Source organism: Pelmatolapia mariae, linkage group LG20 (genome assembly GCF_036321145.2).
Source record: "Pelmatolapia mariae isolate MD_Pm_ZW linkage group LG20, Pm_UMD_F_2, whole genome shotgun sequence".
In the NCBI taxonomy this organism is placed as follows: domain Eukaryota; kingdom Metazoa; phylum Chordata; class Actinopteri; order Cichliformes; family Cichlidae; genus Pelmatolapia; species Pelmatolapia mariae.
The window spans coordinates 21,643,027-21,658,866 of NC_086244.1; the positions used below are offsets into that span (position 1 = coordinate 21,643,027).

Here is a 15,840-nt window from a genome sequence, read left to right on the forward strand (position 1 = left end):
CCTCATTTACTTGAGCTCCAAATGTGGGGCCCTCTGGTGCTTCTGAAAAGTAATGACCTTCTTATTACAGAAAGTAGGCACTCGGAGATGTCCTTTTAACTGAACAATACCCCAAGGACAGAACACAAGCTGAGACCCATCTCTTACATAATACACAGGCCACTGTTGTGTTGTTCTAGCCTTTGTGTGTCAACTGAAAATCCTGCCCCTACCTCCAGCGTACTTTCACCCATCTCCCCTTTGTGCTCTTTTATTAATTTTTGCTTCTCTCGGCTCTATTTTTATTCTGCCTTTCTTCTTCAGTGTGACTCTGCCCTAAAGCTGGGGCCCAGCTTCTGCCCAGCTCAACCGGAATGGGAACGAAAGCTGACTCACATATTCATTAACTCACATGGCTGCACTCTCGTCCACAAATAAAACACTTCTATGGATGTACGCGCACACACGCACGTGCGCGCACATATGCCAAAACTGGACATACTTGTATTTGATGCACCTACACGCTTAAGCGTACATATGAGAAATAATTTCTGGAGCTTCACACTAAAGTATGCAGCTGCGTATAATCTCAAGAAACAAGAATAATGCATAGTCATTGCTGTAAAGGGACAGTGAAGTCAGACAGCCCAAGAGACATTAACATGCCGTCACTAGACACAGTCACAGTCACCCCAAGCACTGACAGCAGATAACTGCAATCCCTGCTATAAAAAGACCAGCTGACACAGTCAGCCAGTGCCTATACATAACATACAGACCCTACAGCACTTCACAGCAGCCCGGTCTAATGGCATTTTATGATCTCACAAACAGAAATATTATTTTGGTTTAAGGAATGCATTTTAAAGAAACACAGCACCACTTTGCCATGCTGTGACCTTTTCCAGTGTGCACGCAATTGCCGTGACGCATTAGTACTTATTGTAACAAGAGCCAGGCGGCCTGAGAGAAAGTATTCACCCAGGAAGAAAGTGCAATTTGTTCTCATATTTTAAAACACTGTCTAAAACTGAATTCCCCACCATATGATGTCTTGGGGAGCACTATCTTCCATTGTGTACTGCCATCTAGGGGCCCTCTTCTGACAACATTTTAGCAGAACTAAATGCCAATATGCTCATGATGACTTTAGCATTTTCAAAATTGAACCATGAAGCAAAAGTCAGAAAATTCAAACTTCTTATGAAATTTTGAAAAATATATAAATTAAGTATTAATTTGCATATATTAGTTTTAATTTGTATCATATTTCTATATCCAGCATGTTTTTTGGTAAATTATTGCCTAAAAATGTATTGTGCAATTTATTCACACTTGTATGTATGATGGCTGTGATTCTGCTGGTATCAAAATTTTACAGAGAACAAAAAGAGTGTGAGGTACTTATTTTTTATTGTAAAAAAATCATTAGTGTGCTCTGTTTGTTACAGTGAAGTGATGCTACAACACAATTATATAAAAACCCTGAGAAAGAGAAACTGATCCATTTTCTGTCATGTTTCTGAAAGATAAATCATCTCCACATTTCATTTCATGATGCTGAACAAGCACAGTGTGTGCAAATGTGTGGTTTTGTAGCCTGATATGAATCTCAGTGTAAGACTCCTGTTTACCTCACATTACCGGCTCTTTCTTAACAGAAATCTTTGCTTTCTTGTGACATGCTGGCTTGGCTTTCAAGTTCCCCACGGTTCCTGTACATTCAGTTTTTACTTTCGTCTTTTTGCATGGCATTTTTTCCTCTTCACCCTCTTCATCTTTCACTGGTTGCTTTAGATGTGCCGTCTCTTTGAGGCTTTGGAACTTCTTGAGGTCTGAACAAAACAAAACCTGAAGCAAGAGAGACACTCTGTGGTTACAGTGCACCTGCTATAAAAGACAGACAGTTTGCAGAAATTGACACTCACAGACTGCGCCCAGCCAGCGTAGGGTCCCCACAGCTTTCGAAAAAAATCTCCTGTGTAGAAATATTAGATTGAACATTTTATTACCAGTGTTTAAAATCAGGGCTTGAACCATACCATTAAACAGGTATGTGAATACTGACCAATATCTCTGTTTAGTTTCTCTGTGATACTCTTCTGTCCATTGTTGGCAGCGTATTTATAGTCACGCTTAGCAATCTGCCACACGTGTGTGTCAACAGGTACAGCCTCTGGCTTATCCAGGGACATCAGACATACACAGTCTGCCACCTAAAATATGACACAAAGCCTTGATTGTATGTTAGCAGTTAACATCACATTTTTTTTGCCTTTTCTCCCCCCAAAAATATCTGCTGTACCTTTGTACCAACGCCAGGAAGAGTACGAAGAGCATCACGGGCCTCTAGATATGGGATGCTGCGTAAACCTTCAAGCCACTGGGGCCCATGGTTGTCCAGAATCAGCTTCGCACTCTGTTGGATAAACCGAGCCCTGTATCCAAAACCAAGATCCCTAAGACGTGCCTCTATGCTGCTGTCTGATAAGAACAGTAAATGAAACAACATACAACATAGTTGTGGTCAGAAGTTTTCACAAACTCATCATGGGCATGAATATCAAGGTAATTTGGGGCTTTTGAAGATTTCTTTGAAGTGTTCTTTTTACAGATGTGGGACCACTTTGTCAAGGTCTGGAAGAATACCCAAACTGTCACCCTCGGATGAGAAGAAATTGGCTAGGCCATTCAGATATTTGCAGCAGCCCGACCTGAGGCCCTTTGCTTTATGTCTTCCTTTCTCTTTCCACTTTCCTATCTGTTTCTACTATCATTAAAAACAAATGCCAACAAAATTAATATAAAAAAGATGAATCAGTTAATGTTAATAAAAAACTAGTGGGATGAATATCTTAAGACTCTCAGTATTGTCTTCATCTGACAGTAAAGGTTTTGATAAGATTACACACATAGATTTAAGTTCTGTGGCAAAATTTTCAAGCACCTGCAAGCGCAGACAGGGAAGGAAAGTCGTGGTATGAGGTCTGATCAAGCTGGCACAGGGGTGAGCCCAGAGCCTGACACAGTCTGTCCACCATGCCCTGAATCCGAGAGATGTGGTTGTTGGAAGTGCAAATAAAGGAAAACAGGCATTCAGTGGGGTCCTGGCGCAGCATTCGCACACCTGCAGGAAAAACCCCCCACAAAAAAGTATTTATGAAATTTGATAAAACATAGCATTTGAGTAACACCTTACTGTGTAATAAGTGATCTGTAGTAGCAAGGCTGTGCAAACACAAACTCACACACTGACCTTTGAAGACCTCTGCAATGTGTTTGAAGTGACAATCTGCTGCTCCCCACTCCTTGTGCAGGTCCCCCATCCTCACATCCAGCTGGAAGTAATCTCTCAGCATCTCTTCGTCCAGCACTCTATTCTGTACTGAAGAAACAGCCAAAGGCTCATCTTCTTCCTTCTCTGGAGCACATTTGAATCTCTTCTCTGCTGTATTTTTGTCCAAGACAGAAACACCAACTCTTCTCTTCCTGTCACTTCCCTCCTTCTGCTTGTCCTGGTTGTTGTACACGTGGTACCAAAGAGTCTCATCTGTTTGGGTCAGAGTCCAAACACGCCCTCCCATCACACCGGTCCAGTGTCCTTCTGATGTTTCCCTCCAGCTGCGGGAATGAGATGTGAGTTAATTCAAAGACTCTAAACCGCTTCAACTTGCAGTTGATATTTAAAGGCTGGACGTGATTTTGACCATCTTACCGGAAGGATTGTCCACACGCAAGAGTGAGATCGAGACGCAATTCGGACTTTGAACAAGACATAGACCTCCACATTTTTGATCCAGATGACAGCACCGCATGTTTGGCCATAATTCTGCTGTTTACAGTTTCTGTTTAGTGGTTAATAACAAACATTACAGTAAAGTCTTTTTAAACGCATAGTACTGTAATCCGGCGTGTATGGTAGGTTACAATAATAAATACAGAAGTATTTTCCAGGAAGCTACGCAGCATTCCAGTAAATAACTTTCGCGGAGTTGTTTTGGCATAGATTATGATGGACGAGAAAGACCTTACACTGAGTCGGAAAGGCGCAATTATTTTATATGAAAAGTTGTGAAAAGTATAAATTTTCCGTAATAATTGTTTAAAATATTATCTAGTATAGATAACAAGTAATGATCCTCAAAAATTCATATTGTCAGGAATTACTAAAATGTCAATCTGATGCAACATTACCCAGATTCCGGTAACCCGTCCCTCATTGGTGTCAACACAAATCCTGATTGGTTCTTACGATCGTAGTAGGCGGTAATCTTAGTAAATCTCCTTCACGATTGGTCAGTGAGATCCAAACCCGCAGCGTTCTATTGGCTAATATTCTTTGTACTTCACATTTTTTTCTTTCCAGAGGAAGTGGCCTCTGGTCTCTCTTTAGGAAGCAAAGTCGTGTGTGGCGGTGGCGTGTCTGTGCGGTTCCGATTTTAACCGGCGAATTCGGCGGGATAATGGCAGATACGCTGACACTTTTCACGTCCATTGGACTCAGCGAGCAGAAAGCGAAAGAAACGCTGAAGAATGAATCGCTGAGTTCTTCCCTGAAGGAGGCAATTACTCAGGTTGGTGCCTAACGCTTATGGGGTAGTAACTCAACTACCTGAATGCACAGCTGTGAGAACGACTGACACTTGACTGTATAGCTCAGCTGTATACAGCCTTCTCATTTATTTATGCTACGCTAGTTATAGTTTTAGATGTACCTACCCTGACCTTCTTGTAACTTTTGTGTACATTACGCCATAGTTACACTTTTACTTTCATATTTCTTTAGTTGGTAGTAAACCATCCATTATTTTATCTTTATTAGGCTCCCAGGGTCAAGATAAGGAAAGTAGTCATTATTAGCAATTTCCTTATTTGTCTTTAACAAATTCTTAATAATTCTTAAATTTCCTCTCTGTTTTCAATAGGCCCAACGTGTCCATGGGGTCTCAGGAGTGGACAAAGCCATGGGTACATTGCTGTACAGTATGACATCTCGCCTTAAAGACACCAAACGCCTGGCATTTCTTTCAGAAAGTATAGCTCAGCGTAAGATCTGCACAGAACTACAGCTTGCAGGTAAATTATCAAAGTTTTGGAAGTCAAGCAAAAGTGAAAGGGAATGTCTACAAGATACTAGTGAGACCTGCTTTTGAGGCTCAATGAAGTGTCAAAAGAAGCGCATCCTTATACACTATATGGACAAAAGTAGGCCATGCCTCTTAATCTTTGAATTCAGGTATTTTCAGTCCCATTACCACCGGTGTATAAAATCAAGCACCTAGCTATTCAGTCTGCCTCTACAAACATTTGTAAAAGAATGGGTCGTTTTAAAGAGTTCACTGAATTCAAGCATGGTACTGTAAAGAGATGTCACTGTCGGCATTTTATTTCACAACAACTTAGGTTTCCACATTTCGTCCTTCCTAGATGTTCCCTGATCATCTGTAGGTTGTATTATTGTAAAGTGAAAGTGTTTAGGAACCACAGCAACTCAGCCATAGGGTGGCAGACCACGCAGAGATACAGAGTGAGGTAGCAAGTACTAAGGTGCATAGAGCTTCGAAGATCCTCTGGCATTAACATCAGTGCAAAAAACTGCGCACCAGGACCCTTCCTGCCATGGGTTTTCATGGCCAACCAGCTCCTGTAGGTTTATGTGTGTGTGTGTGTAGGTGGACCAGTAATTCTGATAAGCAGAATCCTACACACAACTGTGGAATGAATTTATTTTTCTTGTGGGGCAGCCTAGTGTTGCTTCCAGTGACAGCATGGAGATCCTTAATTAGAAAATCATCATCATTATATCCTTATTGCTTCTCGTCTTTGTGATTCATGGTGCACATGTAAAGTTGCAGTTGCAGTATTTTAATATCTAGAAAGCTACTGAGGAGGAGCAAGCATAAACATCATAACATTTTTGTTTGTTTGTCTGCCTGTTTTTAAGTGGCATGTAATTTGAAATGTAACTCTTCAAGCTGCTCAAATATCAACAAACACACAAACATTGTGATTTCGGCTATTTAAATTATTATTTTAAGGTGATGGATAGATTAGGTTCACTCACCAAATTTTATGTTTTGCACTTGTTTTATAGTATCTAGGTGTTGGTAAATCAGCAATATACCCTATGAAACTTGAAAAAAAATTTACCAGAAGTACTGAGTACCAGATTAACAGCACAGGTCAGCTGATCATAGTGTCACAAAACAAGTTATGTGTTTTATTTCAAAGGCATTCTTTTCTCCGTGCTGCACCGATACACTCATTCCTAGGTAGGGATGGGTATCGAAAACAGGTTCTTGTTGAGAACCGGTTCCCACTGTTTCAATTCCTTGGAATTGTTTGCCATTTTTGCAAACGATTCCCTTATCGATTCCAGTCACCCCGAATGATGTCACCACGTTGCGGAGCGTCATTTACCTGGCAGGAAACATGGCGGCTCAAACACTCAAAAGTTTGGTCATACTTTACGAGAACGGATGACAACAGGGCAACTTGCAATACTTGCAAAGTAGATATTTCATTTAAGGGAGGAAACACTACGAATATGCAAAAGCATTTGCTCACAAAACACGCGATAACCTTAAATGAATGTCGTCTTTTTAATTCCGCTCCGGACTCGTGAATCTCAACCCAGCAGCAGCGGTAACGTTTGCACGTCCTCTCCCGTTAATGCGGCAGGTAAATAATCAACTAACACTGCATATTATGTTAGCGCGATCTGCCTTATTACAAAACCTGCCATTACTGTGCGCTGAGTTTAGGTGACCATGATGAGAGAGACAGAGTCTGGCTGGCTCAGATGCTGGCAGTTCTCACTGCAGTCTACCGGTAGCGTCTCCTTTCAGGCCAGGATAGACGAATGTCACTGAGCAGTGACTAAGTTTGTGGTCAAAGGCTTGCACCCATTTGCCACAGCAGATGCCCCCAATTTTCGGTAAGTGAATGTGTTTAATTGTAGGCAGGGACATTACTGGATATTCTTGTGTAATTGCTACAGAAGAATTTATGTTATACTTTGTTATTGCTACAGAAGAATATTTATTTTATTGTTTTACATTTACAATTTTTTTTCCCGGGGACCCCGTGACACCCCATTGAAGAGCCGTAGGCTGTGGATCTCTTAAGATCTCACTGTTGGGTTTGTAAGGCCATGCTACTCCTAAATTTCTATCTTGTTCAAAGAGAAGATATAAAACAAAGTTCTAAGCTAATCGACCTGTGTGTTCTCCTTTTTTAAAAAGAATCGATAAGAGAATCGATAAAGAATCGAATCGTTGAACAGAATCGAAAATGGAATCGGAATCGTGAAAATCTTATCAATTCCCATCCCTAGTCCTAGGGTTCCTCGACTTGTCAGATACTACTTGTGTGTATATGAAACTGAGATTACATAAACCACTTTCTGGATATTTTTTTTGTAGCTGCTTTGGACTTTGTGAAGGGTCATCCGCAAGACCCCATAAACCAGAAGGAGTTTGACGAAGCATGTGGAGTGGGTGTAGTCATAACACCTGAGCAGATTGAGGAAGCAGTGAGTGTTCTAGCCAAAAGTGTGTCTTTTTACATGCTGTCCTGGGTGTGGTATGCACTGTAACTGTGTAATGTACTGTAGGTAGAAGCTGTGATTAAAAAGCACAAGGATCAACTGCTAAAGGAGAGGTACCACTTCAACATGGGACTGCTAATGGGTATGAGCTCACACCTTTTGGTTAAATATTATTGCAGCTGCTGATGCCTAACAGCCAAAAATAATTTCTCACTGAGCCTCTGTGTCTGGTGCAGGTGAAGCACGTACTGCTCTAAAATGGGCTGATGGCAAGGTGATCAAGAATGAGGTGGACATGCAGGTATGTCTGGAAAAAGATCCTTCTGTTATTGCAATGTCATTGTGGTTAAGTATTTGCAGTTAAGGTCGCTGGGATTCAAATAAAAAAAAAAGCTCTGGCTTTCATCTTAAAGGTTCTGCACCTCTTAGGACCCAAAACAGAGGCTGACCTAGAAAAGAAGCCCAAGGTAAAAGTGGTGTATGTTATTAAAAAGTTGAACATTTCTGGAGCCATTTTTATACAAATTCTTTGCTGTCTTGGGGTAAAACATTGTCCAGCAGATAGTTAATCTGCGCACACACACACACACACACACACACACACTAAAGAGCTAATCAACTAAATGATTTGTAGTGTGTTTAAGCTTCAGAATGAGTTAATTTTGTAAGTTCTGTTTAGAGCTGAGGTAGAAATGCATAGCATGTATTTATTTGGTCTGTAATTAATATATAGTCATCTTTCAGGCACAGAAAGCTAAAGTCGTAGAGAATGACGTGAAGGTGAAGAAAGAGGAGGTGGCGGTGAACGGTAAGCAGCAGACAAAGTCAAAAACAGACAGGGGTGCTTTTGGCTTGAAGTGCTTTTTAAAACTATTTATTGATTGTTTAGGTGATGCAGTCTCTGGGGAGGGCAAGTCACTAATGGAGCAGCTCAGAGGAGAGGCACTGAAGTTCCATAAACCAGGTGAGGACAATTAGAAATGAAATGATCTTGTTGCACCTGAAAAAGATCTCCTTAATCTGTTCACACTGCAGCCCTCAATGTTTCTTAAAAAATTAACCAACAAAGCTGTGTATGAGAATGCTTATTCGTGTATCGATGTGCTCGGACATTAGACAGACATTCCCTTGCTGGTTTCCTGGTTTAAAAAGTCAGATTGAGCCCATGTAAGAATGGAGCACTCCTCACCACTAGCTTTTCTAGCATTTGTGTGAAAAGGGGGACTTTTGTCAATGTGTCTACTTGGTTATTGTGACTTTGAACTATGTTTATTTTTTTGTTCTTGACCGCGCAGGAGAAAATTATACAACTGAGGGCTACGTGGTCACACCGAATACAATGAACTTGCTTAAAAAGCACCTGGAGTTCACAGGTGGACAGGTATAATATTTTCGCGACTTGTATGAACTGTTACAAATCTTACGTGGTTTAAAAAAACAAACATTGATCCCATTTACCTGTCTCGGCATGTCTTTAGATACGTACCCGTTTTCCTCCTGAGCCCAACGGTATCCTTCACATTGGACATGCCAAAGCTATCAACTTTAATTTTGGCTATGCAAAGGTAAGTTATTTTCTTCTTCAACACGATATAAGCTTTTGAATGCCCTCTTGTGCAGGTGTTTACTCTAAACATTGTGTTCCCCCATAGGCAAATAATGGAATTTGCTTCCTGAGGTATGATGACACAAATCCTGAGAAGGAAGAGGAGAAATACTTCACTGCCATCAAGGATATGGTGGAGTGGCTGGGTAAGTTTTGTGTGCATAAATGTTTCGATGTTCTTGGGCACATTCTCTACATTCATGGAGCCATTGTCATATCACTGTTTTGCTCACACAGGCTACAAACCTTATGCCATCACACACGCTTCTGACAATTTTCAGCAACTCTATGACCTTGCTGTGGATCTTATTCGCAGGTGAGTGCAGGATATGTGGAGATGTTGGTGCACGGATGGTGTTTGACTCATTTCTTTTCTCCACCTTCAGGGGTCACGCGTATGTGTGCCATCAGAAAGGCGAGGAGCTGAAAGGCCATAACGTTGCTCAATCACCGTGGAGAGATCGACCCATTGAAGAGTCGCTGGTGCTGTTTGAGAGGATGAAGAAGGGCCTGTTTGCTGAGGGAGAGGCCACCCTCAGGATGAAGATGGTCATGGAGGATGGAAAGATGGATCCTGTGGCATACCGAATAAAATACACACCGCATCATCGGACAGGAGATGAATGGTATAAATAAAAAAAACCCACAACATCTTTTCTCACAACAATGTATTCCTAGTGAACTTGCTTTATCTTTCTTTGCAGGTGCATCTACCCTACCTATGACTACACTCACTGTCTGTGTGACTCCATTGAAAATATTTCACACTCACTGTGTACCAAAGAGTTTCAAGCCAGGTATACAGGACTTTTTTTTCCCCATCTTCATTAGGTTCATTTGAGCTTTTACTGGATTCTTATAGAATGACATTATTGTTTTTGTTGTTGACCTTTTTGTGATTCTGTCAGGCGTTCATCATATTACTGGCTGTGTAACGCTCTGGATCTGTACTGCCCTGTGCAGTGGGAATATGGGCGGCTGAACCTCACCTACACTGTTGTGTCCAAGAGGAAAATCATCAAACTGGTTGAGACAGGCGTTGTCAGGTCAAGTAGGATTTCTTTTTGACATATTTTTTTTTCAAACTTAATTATTTACTTTGTAATGCAAATTAATAGAAGTGGCAAGGAAATATGCTGCTTTTAAGGGCTGCTGAGGCACACCATCTCTTTGTAAAATAATGTAACAAGTTTATATTTAGGTGTAGGCAGGAAAAGATAGACCAACGTGTATCAACTCTTAAGTGTTAATCAGAGTCTGGTAAACATAAAGTCATTCAAGATTAAAGGCCACCCGTGGGTAACAAAAAATCTGTAGCAAGGTATTTGACCCCTAGAGGGGATTGTAATCAAAGAACAGAGACCCTCACATGTCAAAGAAATTATATAAAAAATATTTTACAAAGCAGTGTGGAAAAATAAAAAATAAATGTGAATTTGTAATAGATCATAATAAAAAGGCTAGAATTCAACCATTAGACTGTACATATATTCACATACTATCCTCAGGATTCAACAGTTTTATTTTTCTATTCATAATTTAATTTAAAATAACCTTATATCAGAAGCACAGAGCTGAATCTAAAACACAAGGTTAGCTATGTTAACATGGCAAAAAACCCTGAACGTACTGGTTATTAATCACTATGACGGACTCATTACCTGCCCAGGATTTGCCCAAACTCTTAGCCAGTAATAGCTGGGAGAGGCTTCAGCCCCACACCTGCAGTACTGAATTGGATAAGGAGATCCATAGATAAAGCCAAATTTATTTATTTAACCTCCTAAGACCCGAACTTTTCCACGGCATGCATTTTTAATTTCTCTTTGATATTTGGGCATATTAGGGCCCGATGAATGTAAAAACAAAGAATTACCAGATTTTTTTTTTTTAATTTATTTATTTTTTACCTTATTTTTGTTTTTAAGAAAAATAAGAGCCACGTATGAGGATATTCATTTAAAATTTTGATAGAACCGTAGCAGTATAATGTCCTTGTAAGTGGATATCAGGCCCTTGTAGAGCAAAATTGAGTATTTTGGTCTAAATAATCCAAAATGTGATGTCCACATATGTGGACGCCAGGTCCTAGGAGGTTAATTTAGTTATTTAAATCAGTGGGCTTTTGTCATTAACATAAAATGTAGCTGAAAATCTGATTTCACTGTTAGAATAACATAAAAGGCTTTATGCACTATTTCTTTTTAATTAGATACTTTGAGATTAACTGAAAAAGCTGTAGAAATCAAAACTTCTAGAGAAAAGTTAGCTGTATGCTTTTGTTTTGTTTTTTTTCCCCTCACATGTCACATGAGATGCTGTATTGCACAAAATGTTTAGACAAACTAAAGCGGACTTTGTGGTTCAGCAGTGGTAGCAGTTTCGTAGCCTGGGGATGGCCTGTCCATCTGCACAGAGCTCTGTTTTCTATGGAGGCAATGTACAAAGTATGTGGTATAACCAGTCTGTGGGCTACTTGTGCTGTTGTTGGTCCATGGAGAAGTTATAACATACAAAGAGCTGAAGTGAAACTGAGCAGCAGCTCTCTCTGCTTTTCGTACTGATTTTTGATCTAGCTTTGTAAACTAATCAGCATTCGGCAGACATGCATCATTTGCGTCCAGTAATGTGCAGTGGGGATTTTGGAAGACTGCACAGGAGCAGGTCTGGTGTTGGTTTAAAACCCCTTTCCGCTCGCTGTCTGAACAGAAACATGTACGGAGACAAACACGTTTGCAGGACCATAATTTACGCTTAAGAGTAAAAACCTTTACATCATAGCTTCCACCAGATATAGACCACTCAAATTAAAAATTCAGCCCCACTGTATTCAGTTAGTATAATTCTAAAATCATTTAATTGTGTAGCACTCTAAATAGAAAAATTTCTAAGGCTTGCAATGCAAAAAACAGTTTTTCCCAGAATTAGTTTTCCCATGATATAACAGGACAAAATATTGGGACAAACCTGTACATGACATTTATCAGAAAGCAGCACATTCAACAAAAGCTGACTTCAGCAGCTCTCTGGATTCACCAATGTTTTAAATTCCATATCTGAGTAGGACTTTAGTTTTCCCCAAGCATGCTAAAAGCTATTAAAACAAACTACTTAATTTCTTCATTGTAGGGAATTGATGCAGCCTTTTGACCACAGCTATTGTTGTGATGTCTTCTTTGTGCATAGCCTGCGTTAAGTAACTCTCAAATATTTGTTTCTAATTACAGAGACTGGGATGATCCCAGACTCTTCACTCTGACTGCACTGAGGAGAAGAGGGTTTCCCCCAGAAGCGATCAACAACTTCTGTGCACGAGTAGGCAAAATGAATGCAATGATGAACTTTTGGAAGCCACAACAAGTCCCATCCATAAGTGCCGCGCTAACACTGTACACATCTCACAGGTGGGAGTCACAGTTTCCCAAACGACGACCGAACCCCACTTACTGGAGGCGTGTGTGAGGGATGTGCTGAATGAAACAGCACCTCGAACCATGGCTGTGCTAGAACCACTCAAAGTCACCATAACGAACCTTCCTGACAACTTCAAGGTTTGTACATTGCTTATAAAACAAATTGCTTGACCTAGTATATTCTTTCACATTATATTTTAGGAGAAAATAATCCTTCTGTCTTCTCTTTCAGACAGATGTACGAGTCCCGGACTTCCCTGCCGACGAAGCTAAGGGCAGCCACAAGGTTCCTTTCACGCGCACAGTCTTCATTGAACAAAGTGACTTCAGAGAGGTCAGAGAGGAAAAACCTCCAAATAAATGATTTTAATAAGCAGCCATTCTTTGTGCTCTTTTTGGTTTTGAGATGAACAACGATTATGAGGTTATTCTCTTCTTTGGCAGGTCATGGAAAAGGGCTACAAGCGCCTGACTCCAGAACAACCTGTAGGCCTGAGGCATGCTGGGTATGTCATCTCTGTCCAGAAGATCATCAAGGTAAGACTCAGTTTCACCAAGTAGACAATATAAAATAAAATTAAAATGTGTTTTCCATGCTCTAATCCTGTAAAAACATAAACAGGCCCTTCAACCTTTTCTTCATGCAAAACATCACAATATATTTGTGAAGGTTTTACATATATCTGTCCAGTCAAACGACCTTATAGTTTTATAAAAATACGATCTAGTTATATTAAACTAGAGGTTGTATTCTAGAATATTCAATCGAGGCAGTAAAATGTCATTATTACTTCATTATCTGGTTTATGACACACATGTTGCTCTGAACCATTTCTCAGGACACTCAGGGTAAAGTGGTGGAACTGGAGGTGACCTGCTGCAGTTCTGAGACCGCAGAGAAACCAAAGGCCTTTATCCACTGGGTCAGTGAGCCACTGGTGTGTGAAGTGCACCTCTATGAAAGACTGTAAGTCACGAACAATTACCCATCATTCACAAACATTTCACAAATAATATAACTAGAGAATTCACCTAACCAAAGTATCTCTTTCTATCTGTAGCTTCTTGCACAAAAATCCAGAAGATCCATCTGAAGTGCCTAATGGCTTCCTGAGTGACATCAACCATGTGAGTATCTCTGAACTACAACAGAAGGCTTTTGAAGTGTCAGCAGTCACATCGATTTCTTAATTTGTTTCTTCATTTTTTTTAAAATTTAGAATTCCCTGCAAGTGATCAGTAGTGCCTTAGTGGACACCTCAGTCAAGGGAGCAAAGGTTTTTGATAAATTTCAGTTTGAAAGAGTCGGCTACTTCTCAGTGGACCCAGACAGCACTGCAGATAAGGTACAGAAAGATTTATTTGTTTGGTTTTTTTGGGGTTTTTTTTAAACCAGGTTTGTACAAATTAATGGAAGCTTCTATTTCAATTAACTTTAGAAATTCTTTGTTAGTCTTGGTCTGGATTAAAAACATTTATGCAATATGAGCTGAAACCTTTTTTTTCCTTCTTTCACTGCAGCTCATCTTCAACAGAACAGTTACCCTGAAAGAAGACCCTGGGAAGATCTGATTGATTTGAGATTAAGCCACTCTTCCTGCTTCAGAGATGCATGTTCAAATTTGCTTGCATTACATCAATGTGTAATATCAGCAAAGGCACAGACTGAGTCAGAAGAGATACTGGAATATTTTTTTCAGGGATTTGTCACTCAGAAACGAAACAAAATTATATTCCTCAGCTATGATCTTATTCATCACAAAAGCGCTGCAGCATCACTTTGACCTAGCTCATTTGCTCAGTAATCATTAAGTCTTTTTTTTTTCTATACTTGCCACAATAGTATTCACTTACAGTGTTTTCTCTTCTTTGTTGAATGGATGAAGCTTTCATCATTGTTCAACAAGGGCTGTTTGTGCATATTATGTGAAGCTGGTGTTACACAAATGTGATGCTCTCAAATGCCACACGTGACTTTTTTTTTTTTTTATATAGATTCAGAGGCTGCCAAAGCATCATGTTTTTTAAGACTAGGCAGATTGAACATGTGTCCTTTTGACTGGAGCAAAGAATAAATAATTCTACAAACTGCAGTGTCCATGTGTATTCATGCTGGTTCGGGATACTCAGTTTGTGTGTGTGTGTGCGCGTCGGGGGTTCTATCGGTATTAATTGAGTATTTTTTCTTAGCTGGAATGCTTATTAAGAAGGAAGGAACATAACAATAACCACTGAGAGAAAATATAATGCTGGACCACTATTGATACCTACTAAGCATGTTAGTAGTTCTTGCAGTGCAACCTGTGAGCCCATGGTGGACCTTGGAGACATTTTTATATTGCTTGTGACCAACAGAGCAAGAATGAACTACTATACAGTTGATGTCATGTTGTAACATGGCAGCAAAAACTCAAGACTAAGACAACAGTTGTCTTCAGTTTTTCTACACTAGCTGTTATATCAGACAGTTTAATGTAAACACAATAATCTCAATAATGGCTAAGAAACTTCTTTTGGCTGTTCCCTTAAGGGGTCAGCACAACAAATCATCAGCCTCCATTTCCCACTATCCCAAGCTGTCCTTTTCATTTCAGCCCTCTGCATGTTCACCACAACTACATCCATGAACCTCTGAGGTTTTCCTCTTGCCGGGCAGCTTCATATTCAGCATCCATTGTCCAATATAGCCACTGTCCTTCCTCTTCACATGTCCAAACCATCTCAGCCTTGCCTCTTTATCACCAAACTGCTTAACCCGAGTTGTCCCTCTTATGTGCTCATTTCTAATCTTGTCCATCCTGGTCACTCCCAATCTTAGCATCTTCAATCCTGCCACCTGCAGCTCTCGCCTTCCTGGATATTCTTCTTCCATCTGAAAACATAGTCCACGGAGACTCCTGACCTAATTTGTCAACCTGTCCATCATCACTGCAAATAATGAGAGCAAATTCCTGATTCCCATTACCACCTTTAACCCATCTATCCTTTGACCACTGTCTCACTATAAGACACACTAACCAAGCAAAGTAGTATTAAAAAGTAAAAGGATGTTATGTATTGGTACAGACTCAAACCTTCATTCTCCTCCACTTTTCTAGTAAGAGAAAACTGAAGCATACAATTAAGATGTGGTCCATAACAAATATCAGTGTGGGAGCAGCAGACCATGCTGAAGAGCAGTGCGTGGGAATTAACCCTCAGTTGCCCAGAGCCCTCTGAACACCACCCAGGTATTCAGCACATCTCCGTGGGACCACCTTAAAAGATTGAGAAGCCAGTGAACCACTAGGAGC

At 40.3% G+C, this 15,840-nt stretch overlaps 2 protein-coding genes across 2 annotated transcripts; one reads left to right on the forward strand and one right to left on the reverse strand.

The window, feature by feature from the left end:
* Window positions 1–1,393: 1,393 nt before the first annotated feature.
* On the reverse strand, window positions 1,394–3,971 carry ogg1 (8-oxoguanine DNA glycosylase). The gene is made up of 7 exons (XM_063464131.1): window positions 3,695–3,971; window positions 3,236–3,600; window positions 2,927–3,106; window positions 2,285–2,463; window positions 2,048–2,195; window positions 1,908–1,957; window positions 1,394–1,830 (listed from the first exon to the last, which is right to left on the reverse strand). Exons 1-7 carry the CDS (start codon window positions 3,802–3,804, stop codon window positions 1,615–1,617), a joined length of 1,248 nt encoding a protein of 415 aa, XP_063320201.1. The 5' UTR covers window positions 3,805–3,971; the 3' UTR covers window positions 1,394–1,614.
* Window positions 3,551–14,635, forward strand: qars1 (glutaminyl-tRNA synthetase 1). The gene is made up of 24 exons (XM_063464130.2): window positions 3,551–3,615; window positions 4,346–4,553; window positions 4,905–5,055; window positions 7,404–7,513; window positions 7,595–7,670; window positions 7,765–7,829; window positions 7,942–7,995; window positions 8,273–8,336; window positions 8,418–8,492; window positions 8,824–8,909; window positions 9,007–9,093; window positions 9,181–9,280; window positions 9,372–9,450; window positions 9,521–9,760; window positions 9,839–9,931; window positions 10,043–10,180; window positions 12,362–12,449; window positions 12,539–12,685; window positions 12,780–12,881; window positions 12,992–13,084; window positions 13,387–13,514; window positions 13,609–13,675; window positions 13,768–13,893; window positions 14,069–14,635. The coding sequence occupies exons 1-24, from the start codon at window positions 3,587–3,589 to the stop codon at window positions 14,117–14,119; spliced, it is 2,457 nt and encodes an 818-aa protein (XP_063320200.1). The 5' UTR covers window positions 3,551–3,586; the 3' UTR covers window positions 14,120–14,635.
* The last annotated feature ends 1,205 nt before the right edge of the window (window positions 14,636–15,840 follow it).

What these genes read in the sequence shown, in the direction of transcription:
- ogg1 (XM_063464131.1), bottom strand. Translation starts at nt 3,804, where the DNA reads ATGGCCAAACATGCGGTGCTGTCATCTGGATCAAAAATGTGGAGGTCT. An exon ending in CATTGCAGAGGTCTTCAAAG is followed by an intron (nt 3,107 to 3,235) that starts GTCAGTGTGTGA and finishes TTTTTCCTGCAG; the next exon opens with GTGTGCGAATGCTGCGCCAG. An exon ending in TTCCTGGCGTTGGTACAAAG is followed by an intron (nt 2,196 to 2,284) that starts GTACAGCAGATA and finishes GTCATATTTTAG; the next exon opens with GTGGCAGACTGTGTATGTCT.
- qars1 (XM_063464130.2), top strand. Translation starts at nt 3,587, where the DNA reads ATGTTTCCCTCCAGCTGCGGGAATGAGAT. An exon ending in AGAGGAGGTGGCGGTGAACG is followed by an intron (nt 8,337 to 8,417) that starts GTAAGCAGCAGA and finishes TTGATTGTTTAG; the next exon opens with GTGATGCAGTCTCTGGGGAG. An exon ending in AACAAAGTGACTTCAGAGAG is followed by an intron (nt 12,882 to 12,991) that starts GTCAGAGAGGAA and finishes CTTCTTTGGCAG; the next exon opens with GTCATGGAAAAGGGCTACAA.